Source organism: Mirounga leonina, unplaced genomic scaffold, assembly GCF_011800145.1.
Source record: "Mirounga leonina isolate KUSES-001 unplaced genomic scaffold, KU_Mleo_1.0 Mir_91, whole genome shotgun sequence".
Taxonomy (NCBI): domain Eukaryota; kingdom Metazoa; phylum Chordata; class Mammalia; order Carnivora; family Phocidae; genus Mirounga; species Mirounga leonina.
Genome location: NW_023270839.1, coordinates 26,798,710 through 26,819,765, shown reverse-complemented (window position 1 = coordinate 26,819,765; position 21,056 = coordinate 26,798,710). Strand labels below are relative to the sequence as shown.

Here is a 21,056-nt window from a genome sequence, read left to right as displayed (position 1 = left end):
ACCCTGGGGGTTTGGGCACAGCTCCCATCGGCAGCTGTGTCAGCGCAGGGCGGCCTGCTGGGGCTGGCAGTCTATGGCTTGGTCTGTGGGCGCTGAGGCCAGCACAGGCAGAGGCCTTGGGGAGAGTCTGCTGACCGCCTGCTCTGTGGTGAGCACAGGCTGTGGTCTGATGGAGGATGCAAGGGCCCCAGGAAATTGGTGGAGGGGGCATTTTGGAGGGAGGCCACAGAAAAAGAAAGCTGGAGGCTCCAAGGTCAGTGCCCCAGGTTTTTCAAGGAGGGAAGAGAGGAGGCATTCCGCGGCTGAAACGGACAGTTGCAGAGCTGGGAGAGAGTTTGGTGGTTGGAGGGAATCGGTGTGAGAGAAGGAAGCCTGGTAATCCATCCTGCGGGTATCAGCTCATATCTCATGTATGCTCAGTGCTGTTCTTTAATGGACTTAAAAACTTACTTTCTGATTCTGAAGAAGTTAATTTAAAATTAGCAGATTCATCGAGTCCAGCTCCCCTATTTAACAGACCGAGAAACCAGGAAGGTGAAGACTTGGGCCCATGATACACAGTGAGCCCACTGGGGGCCTGGGGGCAGCCTGGGGGTGGGGCTCTGTCCTCCACACCCTGCTGCCTACACAGAGGCTGGACGCAGGAACAGTTTCCCCTGTGTGGGGGAGCGACTCCTTGGCCATAGCTCTGCATCCCGACTCCACAGGACAGCCATTATCAGCATCTGGAGGTGACCGCACCAGATGACTTGATCTGAAATGGTAAAACCTTGTGGTGGTGCTTCCTTCTATTACCATGATGTGTAAATAATTTAGACACATTTACTGCCTTAGGACAAGTGTGGAGAACGTTTAATTTAGAAAGGAAGTCTCAGAGAAAGACACGTTTATGTGTGACTTCCAGGAACACGAGTCTCCACAGCTTGTTTGGTTCCTGAGTGATGAGTGGGACCCTCTTGGCTCACAGTGGTTCTGTCTGAGGAGGGGTCCCAGCCGAGCTCGGGAGTCCAACCTCAGGGGCCTCGCAGGTGAATGAGAGATCTGCCGTCTCACCTCCCATCTGCAAACTCCATTCCCCAACACCACCATTCCCCGGGGCCAGAAATTACTATGGCACCAGTGGATATCCAAAACGTGGCCTGACTTATGACTTAGATCTCAAATCCATGGACCAAAAAAAAAAAAACAATTACTACAGAATATATGTAAGGGGTATTATTAGCTATATATTACATGTGCCCCTTTCCTGTTGTTCCACTTTCAAATTGACTGAAATCCAAAAATGTCATTGTACAAAATTTGTATTTCACTAAAAAAAAAATTAAGTAGAACATTGAGCAAGGCGCAGTGCTGTCTGCCAAATCATCTCCCATCCAGAAGTACCTTCTGGTTTCTTCTCCCTGGTGTGTTCCAACCTCTCTAGTACAGCTACTGGTTTTTGTTTTTGTTTTTTTAACTCACTAAGCTGTTTTAATCTAATCACAGCACCTTCCAAGAGCCTCATTCCTTTAGGCTTACATACCCACTATCTCAGGCCATATTTTGTTTATTTTTTTTTTCCAGTATAGACTGGAATGTGTTCCATTTTATTGCCTGATTTTTTTTTAATGTCTCAGGTTTTATATCTACACTCCAAAAATTGAAGAATTCCAAAGGCTGACATTTTTATTACATCAGTCTGTTTACTAATTTCACATATTACCAAGCTGGCATCGTCCCATGGCTCTGAATGCAGCATCCTACTGGTGTCCTTGTTAGCAGTCTGCTGGCCTGAGCCTGGGGTTTCAGCGCCTGCCACAGTGAACAGTTTGGGAACCGCCAGCAGACAGAGGGGATCAGCCAGAGAGACAGACGTGGTCTGTGCTATTCTGATCCCCAGCAGCTCCTGGGTGTTAAAACAACGGGTGAGCGTGAAGGGACGTGAATGGGAGGCTCCGGGGGTGGCGGGAAGGTGGGTGCTGCTGCCACGGAGGGAGGGCTCCTGCTGGAGTGAACACGGGGGGTGTGGGGGTGGCACAGGGGGCACCCAGGGGACGCTGCTGCGTGTAGGGGTGCAGACAGGCAGAACCCAGCTGGGCCGCGCAGGTGACTGCCTGGGAAAGGCAGGGCGTGGGCCTCGTGCTGAGTTCAGAAGGTGCTTGAGTGCATTCCGTTCAGCAGGTACTCCGTGCGTCTGCACGTCGTGCCAGTGTGTACCCTGAACCGATAGAATCTGGGCCTCAAAGAATGAGAAAGCACACTGCACATTATTCATCCGGTTATTCATTTACAGACATTTATTGAGCAGCTTGTACATGGCAGACGCTGCCCTCGTTGTGAGGATACACGAGTCCTCTGAGCATCAGTCCTGGAGTAACTCAGTGCCGATCGCAGTGCAGCACTGGAAAAGGACTAAGCTGGACTTGGGTGGGAGGGCCCCCCTCCCTGGAAGGATGTGAGTGCTAGCCCAGGGCACAAGGAGAGAGGGGTCTTCAGCCGGGGCAAACCGTCACTGCGCTTCTGCCACCTGGGCAGGGATCATTGCATTCAGCTGTGGGTACAAGGGGCCAATGTACCAGCCCCAGGGAGAGCCGACTGGATTTCTGGGATGCTTGGCTGTCACCTTCCTGTCACCTTCCTGTCTTCAGCCAGCTGCACTAGGGCAGAGCCATCCGTGTGAAGGGATGAGCCACCCTGTGGCGTCTGATTTCAGCATGTCCTCTAACATTCAACAAGCAGGCATCTGATGGGAGGGCTGGGATGAGGTGGACAGAGCCAGGGGGTCTGTGTATGGGGCTCCTCCTTGGTATCTCCTGCCACCTCCTGGCTTAGGAAGGGGCAATAGAAGGGAATCCTGCTATATGCCAGTGGACCCCTTTGGACACCCTTTCCCCCATCACGCAGCCTGCTGCTGGGTTATTTGTTATTTTCCGTAGATTAGAATATAGTGTTTGTTGATCATGTATCTGTGAATGGGAAAGGGCATATGCCTGGGAGAATGTTTGGTAGAATATATACATGGTGACTGTGATGCATGGTGGGGTTGTGGGGGACTCCTTTTCTTCCTTTGGTGTATGCATCTTTTCTGACTTTTCTCAATACTTATTAATCATTTTTTTAAAGATTTTATTTATTCATTTGAGAGAGAATGAGATAGAGAGAGCATGAGAGGGGGGAGGGTCAGAGGGAGAAGCAGACTCCCTGCCGAGCAGGGAGCCCGATGCGGGACTCGATCCCTGGACTCCAGGATCATGACCTGAGCCGAAGGCAGTCGCTTAACCAACTGAGCCACCCAGGCGCCCCTTATTAATCATTTTTTGTAATGAAATCGTTAAAGAAAATATTTTGAGAAATAGATACTTGGTCTCCCTTCTTAAAATAAAACAAGGAGAATAGTATTGAAAATTACACCAGTGGATGGTGTTTATCACTTTATTCCTGAGAGTGATCTATCATTCACAGCAGCTACCTACTTTGTGGGTGCTCTAGGGAAAGAAAAGAAAAATCTAGAGAGCCTAAAATAGTTGTTTAAAAAAAAATCGTAAGTATGTGTTGATTTGGGGGGATTATTGCTCTTCTACACATGAATAAACATTAAAAAAATTGATTCTCCACTCATCTCCGGTCTCAAAATACAACACTTGTCACAAGTGGCCTTATGGGTGAGTTTTACTAAACCTTTAAAAAACAAGAAGGCGGGGTGCCTGGGTGGCTCAGTCATTAAGCGTCTGCCTTCGGCTCAGGTCATGATCCCAGGGTCCTGGGATCGAGCCCCGCATCGGGCTCCCTGCTCATCAGAGAGCCTGCTTCTCCCTCTCCCTCTGCCTGCCACTCTGCTTACTTGTGCTCTCTCTCTGTCAAATAAATAAATAAAATCTTAAAAAAAAAAAAAGAAGGCTACACAATCCATTTCATGAGGCTAGTTTACTCGAACATCAAAATCAGACAGGGACTGTACTAGGAAAAATTATAGGCCAATCTCACCTTTGAGCATAGTTGCAAAATGCTAAATACAATACTTACTATGGAATTTCTCTGTATATTATATATGTGTATATTCATACATACTTATACACTATAATATATATAATGTACATATGTAATATGCATTATGATGAAGTGGGGCTTATTGTGGGAAAGCAATGATGATTTAAATCAGAAAGTCATTTAATAATTGGTTAAATTCACATATTAAAAGGGATAAACCATATGGTGATCTTCAGAGGTACAAAGAAAGTATTTGATAAAATTAGATACACATTTCTACCTTCAAACAAAGCCTTATTAGCAAAACAGGAGCAGATGGAAGGTTCTTTACTTTGATAAGTGGTATCCATCAAAAACCCACAGCAGAGATCATATGTGGCCAGGGTGGGGGGCAGGGAGGATTTTGGAGGCCATTCTGTTAGTCGAGAACAAGACAGGATATCAAATAGCACCCTTACGATTCAGCATACAAGGCAAGAAAAAGAAATGGGAGGTAGAAAAAGATCATTTTGTGAGGCAGTGTAGTTGTCCAAGTAAAAAAATCTGAGAGATGCTACATAAAATCAATTAGAACTAGTTACAGAACTCACAAAATTTCTCAGTTGGAGATACATGAATCAGTTGGGTTCCTATATATCACGAATAACCATTTAGGAACTATAATAGAAAAAAATTATACTTGCAGTAGCAACCAAAACACTATGGTACCTAGAAGTAAATCTAATGAAAGATATATAAGAGTTTCATGGAAATGACTCTTAAAGCATTATCGAAGGACACAGAAGATCGGACTAAATGGAGAGATGTATCATGCTAATGGATGGGAGGCTTGATATCATAAAGATACCTGTTTGCTCTGGATTAATACAGGGTGTTCATGGCATTTGGTCAAAAGATCTTAAAATTCATATGGAAGAGCAAAGGCAAGAACAGTCAAGACCATTTCTAGGAAGACTAAAATGGTGGCAGGGATCTTCCCTACGGCCTATCAAGACTTACTCTGAGTTATAGTAGTTAATACAGTGTGGTGCCAGTACCGAAATAGTTCAGTAGAACAGAGTAAGAGACACAGACCTGCGCAATTTGGAAATTTGATTAGAAAAAGGTGGCCTACCTAACAGGTCAGTGGGACAAGGATGGACTATTCAATAAATTGAACAAACTGTGAGGAGAAAAAGTACCTCATGCAATATGCACAAATAAATGCCAAACGGATTAATGATCTAAATGTGGGAAACAAAACCTTAAAACTTCTGGAAAATATATGAGACTCACTTCTCACCTCATGGCAGGAAATGATTTCTTAAAATGAGATACAAAACCCACTTAACAATAAAGGAAAACATTGATAAATTTGACTATGTTAAAAATTTTAACTTCCGTAGGTCTAAAGACACCACAAATAAAGTGAAAAGGTAATGCTACAGACTGGAAGGAGATAGTTGCAACTCATGTGATCAGCAGAGGATTAGAATCCACAGCATATTAAAGGCTCCTGCAGGGGCGCCTGGGTGGCTCAGTCAATTGAGCATCTGCCTTCAGCTCAGGTCATGATCTCAGGGTCCTGGAATCGAGCCCCACGTCGGGCTCCCTGCTCAGTGGGGAGTCTGCTTCTCCCTCTCCCCCTGCTTGTGCTCGCTCGCTTGCTCTCTCTCAAATAAATAAAATCTTAGAAAAAAAAAAAAAGTTCCTACAAAATAGCCAGAAAAAGACGTCCAATCCAATGGCAGGGGAGGGGTCGGGGAGAGGAGTTAGTAAATTCTATGAAATTCACAGAGGAAAGACCTGAATGTTCAATATACACAAAAATACATTGAATGTCACTAGCAGAGAAAGATCTATTAAAACAAGATACTATTTTGTACCTATCAGATTGGCAGAAAATTAAAAGGCAGCCTATTTGAGGTGTTGATGAGGAAATGGAACTGCAGGCACTCATAGGCTGCTGGTGAGAGTGAAAATTAGTGCTGTCTTGCTGCAAAGCAACCAGTAGCCTCCGGCCCAGGAGCTGGCAGGCGCGTTCTAGATGTAGAACCCAGGAGACTGTCACGTGTGTGCACAGAGAGACAGGTCTGTGGACTTTATTGCTTGCAGAAAGGGGAAAGAACTTAAATGTCCATCATCAGAAAACATGGAGACATCATATATTCACATAAGCAACTAAATGACTAAATTCGATAAATCTAGAGAGCATGATATTGAATGAAGAGTTGCAGAAAAATCTGTGTAGTACGACACCCTTATCTGAAGTTTAAAAACACTCTAAACCATATACTGGTGATGCATGTTTCCTTGTGAGGCAAAACTATAAAAATGTGGAGGAGACGAAGACACATCAGCTTCCGAAGTGCATTTAGATCTGGGGAGATAGAAGGGGAAAGAGGGAGCTGAAAACAAAGAGGGCTTTTTACCTCGCTCTTTCTCCGAGGACAAAATACTGAGATTTGTCCCATCTGGGCAGTGGCCAAACGAGTAGAGTTTGTTAGATTATCTTCTGTTCTGTCTATTAATTTTAAAAAATTAATGTTTCTGAGGGGGGGAGAACCATTTCCATTTTCAAGTGGGCAGTAATTCAAAACACCTTTAAACTAATTGATGGCTGGGCGCCTGGGTGGCTCAGTTGGTTAAGCGACTGCCTTCAGCTCAGGTCATGATCCTGGAGTCCCGGGATCGAGTCCCACATCGGGCTCCCTGCTCAGCGGGGGGTCTGCTTCTCCCTCTGCCCCTCCACCCTGCTTGTGCTCTCGTGCATGCTCTCTCTCTCTCTCATATTCGCTCTCTCTCAAATAAATAAATAAAAATCTTAAAAAAATCACAGGTGTTTTCTTGTATCACAGGTGTTGCCTATACCTTGAAATACTGTTTATGCTCATTACTACTTCAAAATTATGGTAGCTATTAGATCTGCTAGATCTTTAATGCGTTAGGTTTTCTTTAAAGCACATATAAATTCTTTTGATATTTTGATAAGTGCTTTAGCAATAGTTTCCTTTATAATACTCTGCCTTTTATTTTATAGCTTTAAAAGTATTGCTCTGGGGCGCCTGGGTGGCTCAGTCGGTTAAGCGACTGCCTTCGGCTCAGGTCATGATCCTGGAGTCCCGGGATCGAGTCCCGCATTGGGCTCCCTGCTCAGCGGGGGGTCTGCGTCTCCCTCTGACCCTCTTCCCTCTCGTGCTCTCTGTCTCTCATTCTCTCTCTCTCAAATAAATAAATAAAATCTTAAAAAAAAAAAAACCAAAAAACTAATTGATGGCTGTCACCTCGAATGGCAGTTTAGTATGGCGGGTTGAAGCGCGGGACTCTGGGGCCCTCTTCTGTGTGTGAACCCATCTCTGCCGCTTCCTGAATGGTGGCTTCACACAAGCTATTTAATCTCTCTCCTGTGGATCCCTTGGATGGAAGACGTCAAATGCCATTGCTGCTGCTGATGATGGTTAGTGCGTGCTCATAGAGTTGTCGCAAGGGTATGATGAGGTCGTGTGCATAAAGCAGTGCAGAAGGGGACTCTATTATTATGCCTGGATGTGATCTACCATCCAGAGAGACACCAGTTACTTATTAGACGCAAGGGAGGGGGGGAGGGGATGAATAAGCTTTGTTTCACAAAATCATGTAAGTAGACATTGTGTTTGGTGATGGTTGCTCTTCTACTGCAGTAAGACAAAAATCTCTCTCAGATCTCCAAAATTAACCTGTGGAGTTGGAGATGATTCAGCCCCCACTGACTTCACACGTATCTGCCTCAGTTAGCTCTGGTAAGTAAAATCATCGCTCATTCACTTTTCAGAGCTAGCTGTAAATCAACAGGAAAAACAAAATCCATCTGTAACTCTGTTGAAATATATAGAATTCCCTCTAAAAATGAAAGCGACATCTATCTTCAATTTTTGATGAATACGTGGCATTGTCCTATCACATAGTAAGAATGGATTTTTTTGTATTTAAAAAAAAAAAGAGCGTAAATCTCCTCGCTAGATGGGGATTTAATTTGAAGCCTATTTAATGTCCCAAATAAGTGAGAAATCACAGACATTCAGGAGCCAAGGCTGATTTTCTGAAAGCAGATGCCAGAAGGCGAAGATGGCGGGCTTTGTCTGGAGTTGATTTGAACTTGGGCCCCGCTGCAGTTGTGCTGCTTACTAGCCCCATAGCTTTGAGTGAATTACTTAAATCTGCTATGGCTCAGATTCCTCATCTGTAAAACGAGACTCACCATCCCTCTCTTGAAGAACTCTTGTGAAGATGAAATACATGGTATCCACCACCCCAGGTATATAATCTGTGCTCAGTAGTTAATAGTATCTGTGACATGATTATTAATTAACTAGTTGCTCAGTGCTGATGGATGGGTTGATTGGAGGGGTCTAAGACAAAATGAGATAATGAGAGTAGGTCTTACTTATAGCTGACCCTGCCAATCTCTCTTCACCTTACTTGGAACAGTAAGTTATTTCAAGGCCCAGGAATTTTTAGGGTTTTTTTGGGTTTTGGGTTTTGGGTTTTTTTCCAGGAATTTTTTGAAATGAAAAAAACAAAAACAAAAAAACCTTGGTCTTCTCCTTAAAGATGATCAAATGCTGTTTTTAAAGAGTAATTATTCGAGACACCTGGGTGGCTCAGTAGGTTAAGCGTCTGCCTTTGGCTAAGGTCATGATCCCAGGGTCCTGGGATCAAGTCTCCACATCAGGCTCTTTGCTCAGCGGGGAGCCTGCTTCTCCCTCTGCCTGCGGCTTCCCTTGCTTGTGCTCACGCTCTCTCTCTCTCTCTGACAAACAAATCTTAAAAAAAAAAAAAGAGTAATGATTCAGTGCAAGGTGTTGCAACAATCAGAATCAGCTCTCCTGTAAGAAGTGTCCCACTTTGACTACCATTGCTTTTCTATGTCTTTGCACAGCATCCTGAAATGTCCAGTACAGCTGGGAAGATTCATCATGCTTGGCCCCCCAAAACAATCAAATCATTTCTAAACCACTGGATGAATGACTCTCGAGGACTGAGCAGCCACCAAGGGCAAAGCCCAAACTCTGTGCCTGCTCCCAGGCCTGGGCCAAAGGCAAGATTTCAACCAAGCCTGAGCTGGAGGCAGAAAGATTGGCCAGTGCGACACCACTTACTCCCCATTTGCTTGTCTGGCAACTTGGTCCTTCTTCCTTCCACCCTCCCTCCCAATCCTGCCATACCCAAGCCTGCCTCTCACTTTTCATTTACCCTCATTTTTCATTTACTAGGAAGGGCAGTTTGGTGGTGGGCCCAAAGAGGGGAGAGAGAATCCCTCGGAGGGACACGGTATGGCTCTGACTGAAGTGATTACCAGCAAGCTGTGAGTAGAGACTATATTTTAACCAGCTAATTTTAGATAGTTGAATTTTTAAGGAAGAACCTGTTTATCTCTCGGGATCCCCCACTGACAAATTCTTTAGGGAAGATGGGTCTTTTCACCGGCTCCTGCTTGATGCAAAGGGGTAGAGTTTGGGTGAGAAAATGGGAAGCTCAGGGTGGGACAGGTTGGTGTGAGGTGCCTACTGGACAGGCTCCCGTGACCTTCTCCACCCAGATTAGCCTAGAGCCCCTGGAACTCGGCGTGCTAAGGACTGAATTCATCCACCCCACAAGCTCCTAGATGCCTCGTTCAGTTGGTGGTGCCTTCGTTTCTCCCCGCCCCCCAGTTTCCCAAGCTAGGAGAAGGATTCAATGTCATCCTCGATTCATTCCTGCCCCCCCAACAGTCATCCGTGCTGTTCCTGAGTGCCCCTCCCCATCACCCATAGGACAAGCTAAAATCAAAATCACAGTGCATTTCACTGTCTTACTAATTGCCATGGCTTCCTAATACCTTGGGGAATATTTCAAGGCAAGTAAAATGTTTCAAATCATCTTATTAGAATTTTTGAAATTTTTATGGCCTATTTCTTGTCAATCTGATTAGATCATTACTTTTACCTTATAATTTGGCTGTGGAAAAGCTCTTACGATGAGGAGGATAATCGTCAGCTCTGCCATTTCCTTGCTGTTCACTTATGCTGGTATGATTAGTGTATTATCTTCAGTCCTCAGCTTGGCTGCTTGCAGGAATGTTCTGAAATCACTGGTCCATTTTTTGAGGGTTTAGTTAAAACTAAATGATATAATCACTGAGTCTGTTTAACCAAGCACACATAAACAAATGCTGAAATATATCAAAACTTTTGAAAGGGAATAAACAAGTGAGGGATACTAAATACCCACCAAACCCTGAGTGGGGGACTTTCCCCAGTTCCCTCAGAATGCCACCCGCCAGTGGGTCCCCCGGCCAGCCTGCATGTTCAGAGTTAGGAAAGCTTCACTTCTCTCCTAAGAAAACAAGGAGGCAGAAACAGAGGTTCTGGTATTTTCATTTTGCACACCATGCAGTGTTACCTGGCAGAGGCTGCTGCCCAGCACATCACAGTGACTGCACCTGTAGGACCCACAAGCTGCTTGCTTCTTACTGCAGTAGTGGAAATTGGGGGGACCTCAGGTCTCAGCCGCAGAGGTGAGCCCAGGAGGTATGCGCTCAAGGCAGGTGGCTCTCTTCGGAGGGGTGGGGGAGGCCCAGCCCCGAAGAAGGCTCAAGGATATGCTGGACTGACCTGCAGTCAGCAAAATGCATTCCTAACCCTCCCATGCCATCCAGGTTTTACTGTGATGCCTTTTAAGACATCCCAAAATACCTTTTTTAAGTCTCAAAAATGCCATCTCATTCAAGTATGAAAGGGACTAGACCAACAAAGGCTTTTTTTCATGGGCTCCCAAGCTTTGATCATTTCTCTGTGGAGAGAGGGGAGGATCCAGGTTTTTGCTTGTCCCGAACCCAAAGACCCCACCATCACTCAACGATCTTGTTTCACTGTACCTCCTCCAGCGCCATGTTTTTACTATTCCAGCAGTAGAGAAGCCACAGCTTTATCCAAGGGCAGGACAGCGGTTTCTAGTTAGACTCCACTGGAGATGCAACAACTCAATTAGTAGTCTTTCTGGAAACCATAACTCTGTTAGGTTCGCATTTCAAAGCACTACTTAAGGTTGCTTAATAGTTTGTCCCTGTAGCTACATGGGGACAAACAGGAACTGAAGCAGAGGCAGTGTCTTCTCTAGAAGGTATTTTGTCCCATCCTGCAGACCACCTCACCCCCAGAGCCAACCCCTTCCTCACCGTTCACACACAGGACAGACAAGGAAGCAGGCAGGGAGGGGAGACACTATCAGTCTCCCCACCGGCTCCTGGCCCCTTATCAGTAGTGAAGGGGGGAGCCCGAGGGACATGACCAGTGCAGTCAGCTTTGCTGGGTGCGTGTGCAGGTGGACAGAAAGGTGCTCATCATGAAAGTTCCAGTAGTTTGTGAGGCTGCTGCATCTGAAGGAGGCTTCCTTGAACTTTTTCCCCAGCAGTCACGTATAAGTGATTGCGTGCCAGAAATTTGGACTACCACTGATCGCCCTCTGCTCGGGGTCTTGCCCCTCCCACGTTCCTTGGACACTGGGTCTCCTGCTTTGACAGATGGTGTTTTTTTCGTTGTTGTTTTTAAAGATTTTATGTATTTATTTGACAGAGAGAGACACAGCGAGAGAGGGAACACAAGTAGGGGGAGGAGGAGAGGGAGAAGCAGGCTTCCCGCGGAGCAGGGAGCCCGATGCGGGGCTCGATCCCAGGACCCTGGGATCATGACCTGAGCCGAAGGCAGACGCTTAACGACTGAGCCACCCAGGCGCCCCTGACAGACGGTGTTTGGCTCTGGGTACCGTCTCCACTCCTAACTTCTACTTCCCACTTTTAGCTGACTCTCTTCCTTGCCATCATCATCTTAGGCTGTTTACAGAAGTGACGTGATCCTGTGTGTACCACTGGCTAAGACAGATAATTTCCAATTTTATTTTTATTTTTTTTATTCTTATGTTAATCCCCATACATTACATCATTAGTTCTAGATGAAGTGTTCCATGATTCATTGTTTGTGCATAACACCCAGTGCTCCATGCAGAATGTGCCCTCCTCAATACCCACCACCAGGCTAACCCATCCTCCCACCCCCCTCCCCTCTAGAACCCTCAGTTTGTTTTTCAGAGTCCATCGTCTCTCATGGTTCGTCCACCCCTCCGATTCCCAATTTTATTATTTTGACACAGCCATCCACACTCGCGTTCAAGCCTTCCGCACGCTCCTTAACTGGAAGCAGAGAAGTTACAGAGCCCCGAGAGTAGGAAGAGAAGGGTGAAGTCTGTCCCCAGCCCCTCTGTACTTCAGCACATCCTGGGCAGATGCTCAGAGTGCTTCATCCCTCATGACCAGCATTTGCTTTCTTTTTCCCAACGTGTACTACCTGCTCTTACCACGCTAGAGCTCACCTGCCTCTTTTCCGCCCACTCTGCCAGCTCGGTAAGATCTTCCTGCTGTGTATCACCACCAGTTTGGCATTTCACCACCTGGGAGAGCTTAGTGTTGTCTAGAAATGTGGAAACATCCCTTGTACTACGGCCGAACATCATTTATAGAAACATCAACTGAGGCTGGCCCCAGCACTTTTCCGTTTAGTGAAGGACCCGCTTATCTTTTGCTTTCTCTCTCCAAACTAGTTGGCTACCATTGTCATGCCAGTCTCCCAACATAGCTCTGGTACTTTTCTTTTCCTTGTAAACATTCCAAGAGGGCTTATTCGCAGAGCACTGACCTCACATTGCTCTCACTTGAGCTTCTCCATCAGTCTTGGTGTAAGAAAGCCCCTGTTTATGCTACGGCGATCAGTTTCACAGCTCCCTCCGTCTTGTCTCTTGGTACTGGTCAGGGGAGCTATGTAGTAGCTGCATCATCACATTCTTGTCTCCATTCTCTGAGATTCTGAGGTGTTGTAAACAACTCATTAGCTTTCGTGGCTGGGGAATGGGAACTTTTGTACGAACACGGTTAAGAGAATTATCCCTGGCCAAAACAGCCTTCCAAAGGCTTGTACACGGCAACAAGGGGACAGTTTTTGCCAAGACCTAACCTGGACCTCTTGGTGTTTTCCCAAAACAAATATGTGTCCACCAGTTAGGCCTGTTTCCCCAAATATCCAAGTACACTCCTGACCTTGGCTCCCAAAACTCGCATTCTTCCTCTCAGCCAGCACTGTTCCTCCCTGATAGATCGTGAGCACATAGTCCCCCTGCAGAAGGTTGAGAGAGAAGAACGGATGGAAGGAAGCAGGCCCAAGATTTCTCTGTGCAAAAGTCTTCTGAATAGGACTGCCCCTCTGGCTCTCTCTCATTGTTACACACCCTCCCTTTAATCATGCACACATGTTGGAGACGTTGGTTCTCCTCACTCCTGCCCAGCAGATCCCTGGGAGTTTTAAAAGTTGACCAGAGTGTCTTAATTTTATTTCTCTCAATCCTATCCCAGCATTTCTCATAATATATACCGCAAGATGATTGTGTGTGTGTGTACAAATTTTGTAAGGCTCAGTAAGTTTGAGAAGTGGGTCGACTAAACAAAACTACACAGGTGTCTTTACGGTGGGACATCTCAAAGACTTTAATAAGCTACCCGGTACAGCAAAGCCTCAAGAGCCAACCATAATCTGTGGTCATCCACAAGCTCGTCGTAACTACCCACAGACAGACCCTTCTCTCCCAGAGCACCTAGCAGGACGAGTGTTCAGTCGGATCCATGTCCTGAAGATTTTCATACTGGCAGTCTGGGGTAGAGTGGGAGAATCTACTTGTTTGTTGTTGTTGTTTCTTAAAGCTTTCTTGGTAATTTTGGTGATCCGTAGCACTTGGGTTCCCCTGCTGTAGACTCTTGATATTTTGGGCTTCAGAGACGCTACACCTGTGACCCTCCTGAGCCCTCACCCTGGAGGGCTGTATCCTAAATCCCCTTATATGTAAATAACACATTCTTACACAATAGAGATGGCTGAAAACTTAGCAGGAAAACCAGCCTTTGTGATTAGAGGAAAATTACCGGCCTGTATCTTTGGCTTTAGAAGCCACTTTGTAACATGGTAGCCACCCCCATCTATCCACATTCAAGTCTGCCTTTAGCTGTCCCCAGCTCTTCTCACTCAAGCCGTTTTGGGCTATTTCGCATGTTTCTGAATTTTGTTTCTCTTGTCTGTGTCTCCTGTTCCTGCAGGACCATATTCAGAGCGGGACCCAAATGGATATTTTGGGGGGATTTCCCCCATAGCACTTCATATAGAGCCAGACTAATAGGAACTGTTCAATAACTGCAGAGCAACCAAAGGACAAAAGGGACTTTGCCCAAAATGAGCAAAAAAGGGTTAAGTTTAATTACAGGAATAAAAAGCAAGTAGAGAGGGGCGGTAAATTGGTAAATGTGGCAACACGAGTGTACAACTTACCTGCTGAGATGATAGCATCTTGAATGGCAAGCATGTATGATTTTCTGCCATCCTCTGAAATTTTTCTTTATTACTTCTCTGTTCTTCAGTGTTTAACTCAGTGATATATGCCCCACTGGTGGCTTCGGAATAGGGTGACCCACTTGTCCCAATGTGCCTGCCACTTACCTAGTTCTAGCACTGAAAGTCAGCTATATGGGAAACCCCTCAATCCTGGCAAACCAGGGCAGTTGGTCACTCTACTCAAAAGACAAAAAGAATTCCTGACCAGATAAACTTGGGAAATGCTACATCACGTCCATCCACCTGAATTATTTTTGCTATTACAAAGCAGATTACCACAGACTTAGTGGCTTCCAACAACACAGATGTATCCTCTTACACCTCTAGAGATCAGAAAGCCTAAGTGGGTTTCACAGGGCTAAAAATCAGTGTTATCCTCAGGGCTGCATTCTTCCTGGAGGCCCTAGGGGAGACTGTGTTTCCTTCCCTTTTTCAGCTTCTAGAAGCCAGCCACATTCCTTGGCTGGTGGCTCCCTCCTCCATCTCCAAAGCCAGCGATCACATCACTCTGACCCTTTACTTCCACCGTCATGGACCCCTCTCTGGCCCACTCTCTCCTGCCTCCCTCCTTCACTTTGAAAGACCCCTGTGATTGTATCAGGCTCACTGGATGATCCAGGGTAATTTCTCCATCCCCAAATCCTTACACTCAGTCCCATCTGCAAAGTCTCTTTTGCTGGGTCACACTCACAGGTTCCAGAGACTAAGACACGGACATCTTGTGGGGGGAGGGGGGTTGTTATTCTGCCTACCACACCCAGCCCTCTCAGAGAGTTGATAAAACACCTTAATGTATTAAAGGAGTGTTTTAAAGTCTCACAGGAAAAGAAATCTAATTGCTTAACCCAGTATTTCCCAAACTTACTTGGTCAAGAATCTCTTTACCCCCAAAGAGGACTTCTTATCACCTCTTGGAACTCTATTGCTCTCACCGAAGAGGAGAATTCCATGTAGTGTTCGAACCGCCGAGAGTCGAGAGACCTCCCATGTGATGTGCAGACGAGGACGATTTGGAGGGAATTGATTATAGATCCAATTCCTCTTTCTCACTTTAATACATACTCTTTTCTACACTTTCCTGCCTGAGAAACAACCTGAGGTCAAAGCATGGTTGGACCTCTCTCCTTTCCACTGTTTTTAGTCAGAGTTCTCACCCATGAAGATTCGTACTGAGACAAATATATCACCCTGGGGTGCAGAACCTTCCTGGTCAGACACAGGGAGGACGTGAAGCTCTGGTGTTCATGGTGCCTCTTTGAATCAAGATGCCATAACCCACCCCTACACATCTCATTTGGAGGTGCATCTCCAATAAAAATTTATTTATGTTTAGTGTTTATCAACATTTTAATATATATTTTTTAAAGATTTTATTTATTTATTTGACAGAGAAAGACATAGCGAGAGAGGGAACACAAGCAGGGGGAGTGGGAGAGGGAGAAGCAGGCTTCCCGCTGAGCAGGGAGCCCGATGTGGAGCTGGATCCCAGGATGCTGGGACCATGACCCGAGCCGAAGGCAGACGTTTAGCCGACTGAGCCACCCAGGCGCCCCATCAACATTTTAACATTTTATATTGTACCCCAAAATAACTCACTCTAGAAGAAATGTTTTAAGACTTGGAGATTTATGATCACTGGAATCGTCTTTTAATTTAAATTTCAATTTGTATGCATCCTTTGGCTGTAGAGAATTATGATGAATTGATCAAATAAAACATTTTCAAGCATAAAAATATATTAAGTTAAAATTCTCTGGGTGTCATGGAATAGAGATACAATTTCAAGGGGGGGAAAAGAACAATGTAACATTTCTAATTTTTTTTAAAGATTTTATTTATTTGACAGAGAAAGAAAATGAGTACAAGCAGGGGGAGTGGCAGGCAAAGGGAAAGGGAGAAGCAGGTTCCCCGCTGAGCAGGGAGCCCAATGCAGAACTCGATCCCAGGACCCTGGGATCATGACCTGAGCTGAAGGCAGACACTTAACCCACTGAGCCACCCAGGCATCTCTAACATTTCTAATTTTTATCTCTTTTTTATTTTTTTAAAATTTTTTTTATTTTTTAAGATTTTATTTATTTATTCATGAGAGACAGAGAGAGAGAGAGAGAGAGGCAGAGGGAGAAGCAGACTCCCAAGGAGCAGAGAGCCCGATGCGGAACTCGATCCCAGGACCCTGAAAACATGAGCTGAGCCGAAGGCAGACGCTTAACTATCTGAGCCACCCAGGCGCCCTAACATTTCTAATTTTTAAAGAAGAGCTTGTGTTATATCACCGTAGTGCTATGTTATATTGGACATATTTAAAAGAATGATTTAACAGACTAATTTTTAAATACTTTATAATATCTAGAAATTATATCTATTAACAAATTATTTAACCTTAAGGTGAAAAATACTTGCCATCACGGGTGCAAGGAGGTGCGTAGTTTTTCAAAATTCTTATGGGAATATATGAGCAAAAGGTGTGACGGCTACTGGTCGAGAGAAGAGTGTTGGGAGGGGAAAAGACTAGGAAGGAAGGCTTGATAAAAATGGCAGCTTCAGCCACCAGTTAGAGTGAGAAGCAAGAAACACCTGGCGCAGAGCCAGCCCGCACTCCCTTCCTCCCCCAGTACCTGCCCTGGGCCACCAGTGCGTGAAGCACCAGGCACACAGTAGGGCTTAGACACAGGTTCCGGCTCTCACAGAGCGTACATTCTCGTGGCCATCTATGCATTTGATCTGTCGCTTCTGTGTCAGCCCGGGCTTGCTGCATTTCTAGAGAGCCTCTTAATGCACCTCGTTCTCAGGCAGCTTTTAGGAGGAGCTATATCTACAAAGAAATGACTCATTTTTTTATATATATATTCTAGAAAAGATCCATCTAGATTCCATTGTTCCCATCAGAATAATAACCTGAGTAGGCATACACCTATTTTAGTGCAGGGCCACTATTTAAGTCTTGAAGCTTCTTCTGTGGGATTGACTGACTTTTTTTTTAATCCTAAGCATACAGCACAGTCTTCTGAGCATCCTCAATACTTGTAAATATTTGTCTTTGGAGTATGAATTTTTTAATAATTTTTTAAAGATTTTATTTATTCATGAGAGAGAGAGAGGCAGAGGCAGAGGGAGAAGCAGGCTCCCCAAGGAGCAGGGAGCCCAATGCGGGGCTCGATCCCAGGACCCTGGGATCATGACCTGAGCCGAAGGCAGAGCTTAACCAACTGAGCCACCAGGTGCCCTGGAATACGAATTTGATGTTTGGGGAACAAAGGTCATTCACACAAAGGTCTGGTGACCGTAGCAGATGGTCAGACTGGGCAGAAGTATTTTTTGCTACAAACTCTGGAGGGCATAAATCAGGAGGTCTGCGCTTTCTCATGGTGAAGAAGAGTCAGGACATGCTGTTGGTTTCCTTTGCACCTTGACTGAAGGGAACATCCCGCCCATGTCAGGGTCACTTGACTGCAAAGTTGCTTGAACATTCTATGGTTTCAGACTTGAGAGAGAGAGCTGGCAGCCTGAGAAGCAGCTAGAAGCCTGAGAGCAGAAGACACTGTCCTGGAAGGGCCCAGGCCTGAGGGAGCAAGGCGGGGCCCGTTGTGAGGGGGCAGGCGGGTGGAGGGAATGCATATGAGCCTTGTCTAAGTTGTGTGGGAGTGTTCATTGAGTCTGTCCGTGAGACCTGAGCATCTGGGTGTTAATCACTTTCCACCGAGCGAATGAGTCCAGGGTGGGCAGAGCACGTGGAACATGAGGTGGGGCAGCCAGGTGAGGCTTGCGGAACCTGGCATGTATGGCCACGTGTCCACTCTGCCTGTCCTATCTGTCACTTCCCTGTGGCCACAGAGCACTGGATACAGTCTCTATGGATCCTAGAAGGGTCTTCAGTTCTCAAAGGAAAACTACTTTCTAATATAAATTTGCACTGTATTTTACTACCTTCTTCTTCTGCACTGTTTCTCTGGTATTTTACCTAGAAGACACCATTTCATCCCTGTGCCCAGAACGGAGCTGGGTGCTGTGGGAGACACTGTCTCCGTCCTCGGGCAACCTGACTCTCCTCTGGAAGAGTAATAATACGTGTACATACTGTAGAGAGATGGCCAGTGGGTTTCTGATGTCAGCTCTAGCTAATTGGTGACTTCATGGAGCAGTTCATCAAATCTAAGACACCGTCAATTGTAAGAGGCTCTTTTATGTGCTCTTAAGAAAGAACAATGTGCTGCCAATTAAACTGTGAGTGACTGCTTTCTTTTTACTTAGAAATTTTATACTTATTGAAGGATCCTTTTGGACTTACTTAGACATAGTGGGGGGTTTTTTAACATATATTACTCTTGTTCATTCATAAAGTGGAAAAGAAGAGACATTAGTTGACTTTGGTTGTTCTAAGCTGCTTCACATTCAGGGCACTACTCGTCTGAAGCATCTTTGACTTGGAGTTGTCTGTGTGTTTCGCACACGGTGCCCTTCTGTTCTCTATGCCAGCTGAGGGCATTGGTGAGGCAATATTTCTCCGAGTGCCCTTGACTTTTCTCCCAAATCTCCGGCTCCTGTTGTGCAAACTGCTTGCATATAGATAAAGATAACCACAGCACAAGTCCCCCCTGGGAACAGGGACAGTAAGACACATATCAATATCCAAGATATGAAACGTGAAAAAGAAGACCCCTGAAGCTCAAAATATGGATTCTGAGACTCAGTCAAAAAGACCGCGTGATCAGCCTGGGTATGTCCGCCCTGCGGATGGTGCTGGTGTTGGTGCCCCATGCTTGTCGTTAAGTGGTAATTTGCACAACTGAATGGTGGGGTTCTCTGTGAGCTAATAGGGTCAGGAAGGCATTGTGCATGAAGTAGGTCTGGAAAGGTGAGATTTGGCCCGGAGAAGAGGAGGCCCCTTCCAGAGAGGAAAGAGGGCGATTGAGAAGATTCAAGAGGGCAAACAAGCATGGTATGTGGAGAGGACAGTGGAGCAATCCCAGGCTTTGGTGGAGTTTGGTGAGGGAGCGGTGGGATATAAAGGCATGAGTTTTTGCTCTAGGAACGTAAGTTCAAATTAGTGTGTTTCACTTGTAGAAACATAATAAATGGTTCTCATATTTCTATAACTTTTCTCTCTTTCCTCACGATAGGTCCCGACGTTTTTAGTTCAAAGAGTCTTGCCCTTCAAGCCCAGAAGAAGATCCTGAGCAAAATCGCCAGCAAAACCATGGCGAACATGTTGATTGATGACACCAGCAGTGAGATCTTCGATGAGCTCTACAAAGTCACCAGAGAGCACACCCACAACAAGAAGGAAGCCCACAAGATCATGAAAGACTTGATCAAGGTGGCAATCAAAATCGGAATACTCTACCGGCACAACCAGTTCAGCCAGGACGAGGTGGTCATCGTGGAGAAGCTCAGGAAGAAGCTGAACCAGACGGCCATGACCATCGTCAGCTTCTATGAGGTGGAGTACACCTTCGACAGGAACGTGCTCTCCAAGCTCCTGCACGAGTGCAAGGACCTGGTGCACGAACTGGTACAGCGACACCTGACGCCCCGGACCCACGGGCGCATCAACCACGTCTTCAACCACTTTGCTGACGTGGAGTTCCTCTCCACCCTGTATAGTCTGGATGGAGACTGCCAGCCCAACCTCAAGAGAATGTGTGAAGGAATCCATAAATTGCTAGATGAGAAAGTCCTCTGAATGCCTTCTCTCCTCCTGGACTTTGCTGAGTTCCAGCTACAGCACCCGGTGTGGTCCAGGTTAGAATCCAGAAAAGAGGAAACCCTCGTCCAAGATGCCCGTGTCCTGCCCTAGTTACCCGTCTGCTGTTGATGTCAGATTTCACTCAGGTGTGTTTCTCCCCTGAGCCCACTGATGAGCTCTGTACCTCCAGTCACCTTGGTCCGCCAGCCCGAAGGACACATCATCCCTTCTCAGCAGAAGGCTGCTGTGCTCATCAAGGTGAGCTCGCTTCATCTTGTGGAGTGGAAGGAGCCCTGGACCAGGAGTTGGAGGACGTGGATCTGGCTCCCGGCTTCACCAGTCCAGCCATCCTCGGGACCCTGGGACCACGATGCCCGCCTGCTTCCCTCCCAGGGCTACTCGCAGGTTCAAAGGAGGCAACGTATGTTCACGCCTTTGAAAACTCTAACGTAAGGTCTTACTATTTTCTCTTTGGAGTGTGAGAGGGACCCACCTGGATCTAGACTACTACGCAGCAGAGAAGAAAAGAATATCAGTATCTAGTGGGCCAGGTTTACAGTCTGTCTCCAGACGTGCTGTTTCAGACACAAATGAATACAAAGGTATGAAAAAGCATAGCTGCAGACTGGAAAACTCTTTTCCAAGAGCTGTGTTTTTTAGGTCCCAGGTGCAGGTTTATGATCCCACAGAGGGAGTCTTTCCAGCGGGGGTGTGGAGAGTTTCCCACGCCTGACACAGGGGCAGAGAACTGTGCCCCCTGCAGGCCCGGCCTCCCCCTCCAAGGGGCGCCGCCCCTGAGGTGCGGGAGGGCGCATCCCGGCAGCGCGGGAGAGCGGGCCGAACGAACCCCTGTCCCTCTCTCCTGGCCTTTCACAGTCCCATTGTGCTAGTTTCTTCGGTTCATCAATAAATTGAAACTACCCTTCAAACAAGAGGTTTTGGAGTTGTGATTCCAAAATAAGATGCCTTGGAGTTAGATA

The 21,056-nt window shown here is 46.1% G+C and overlaps 1 protein-coding gene across 2 annotated transcripts in view; it reads left to right on the top strand.

Moving 5' to 3' along the window:
• TNFAIP8L3 (TNF alpha induced protein 8 like 3) overlaps positions 1 to 20,673 on the top strand; it is a 36,738-nt gene extending 16,065 nt beyond the window's left edge. Inside the window, exons 1-2 of one of the 2 annotated variants that reach the window (XM_034994909.1) lie at positions 7,559 to 7,724; positions 19,511 to 20,673. In XM_034994909.1, coding sequence (XP_034850800.1) covers positions 7,676 to 7,724; positions 19,511 to 20,073 — 612 coding nt within the window. In that variant the 5' untranslated portion in view covers positions 7,559 to 7,675 and the 3' untranslated portion in view covers positions 20,074 to 20,673. Of the gene's footprint in view, positions 1 to 7,558; positions 7,725 to 19,510 lie in introns of those variants that run through there. The other variant, XM_034994911.1, reaches the window with a different exon arrangement.
• Positions 20,674 to 21,056: the final 383 nt, after the last annotated feature.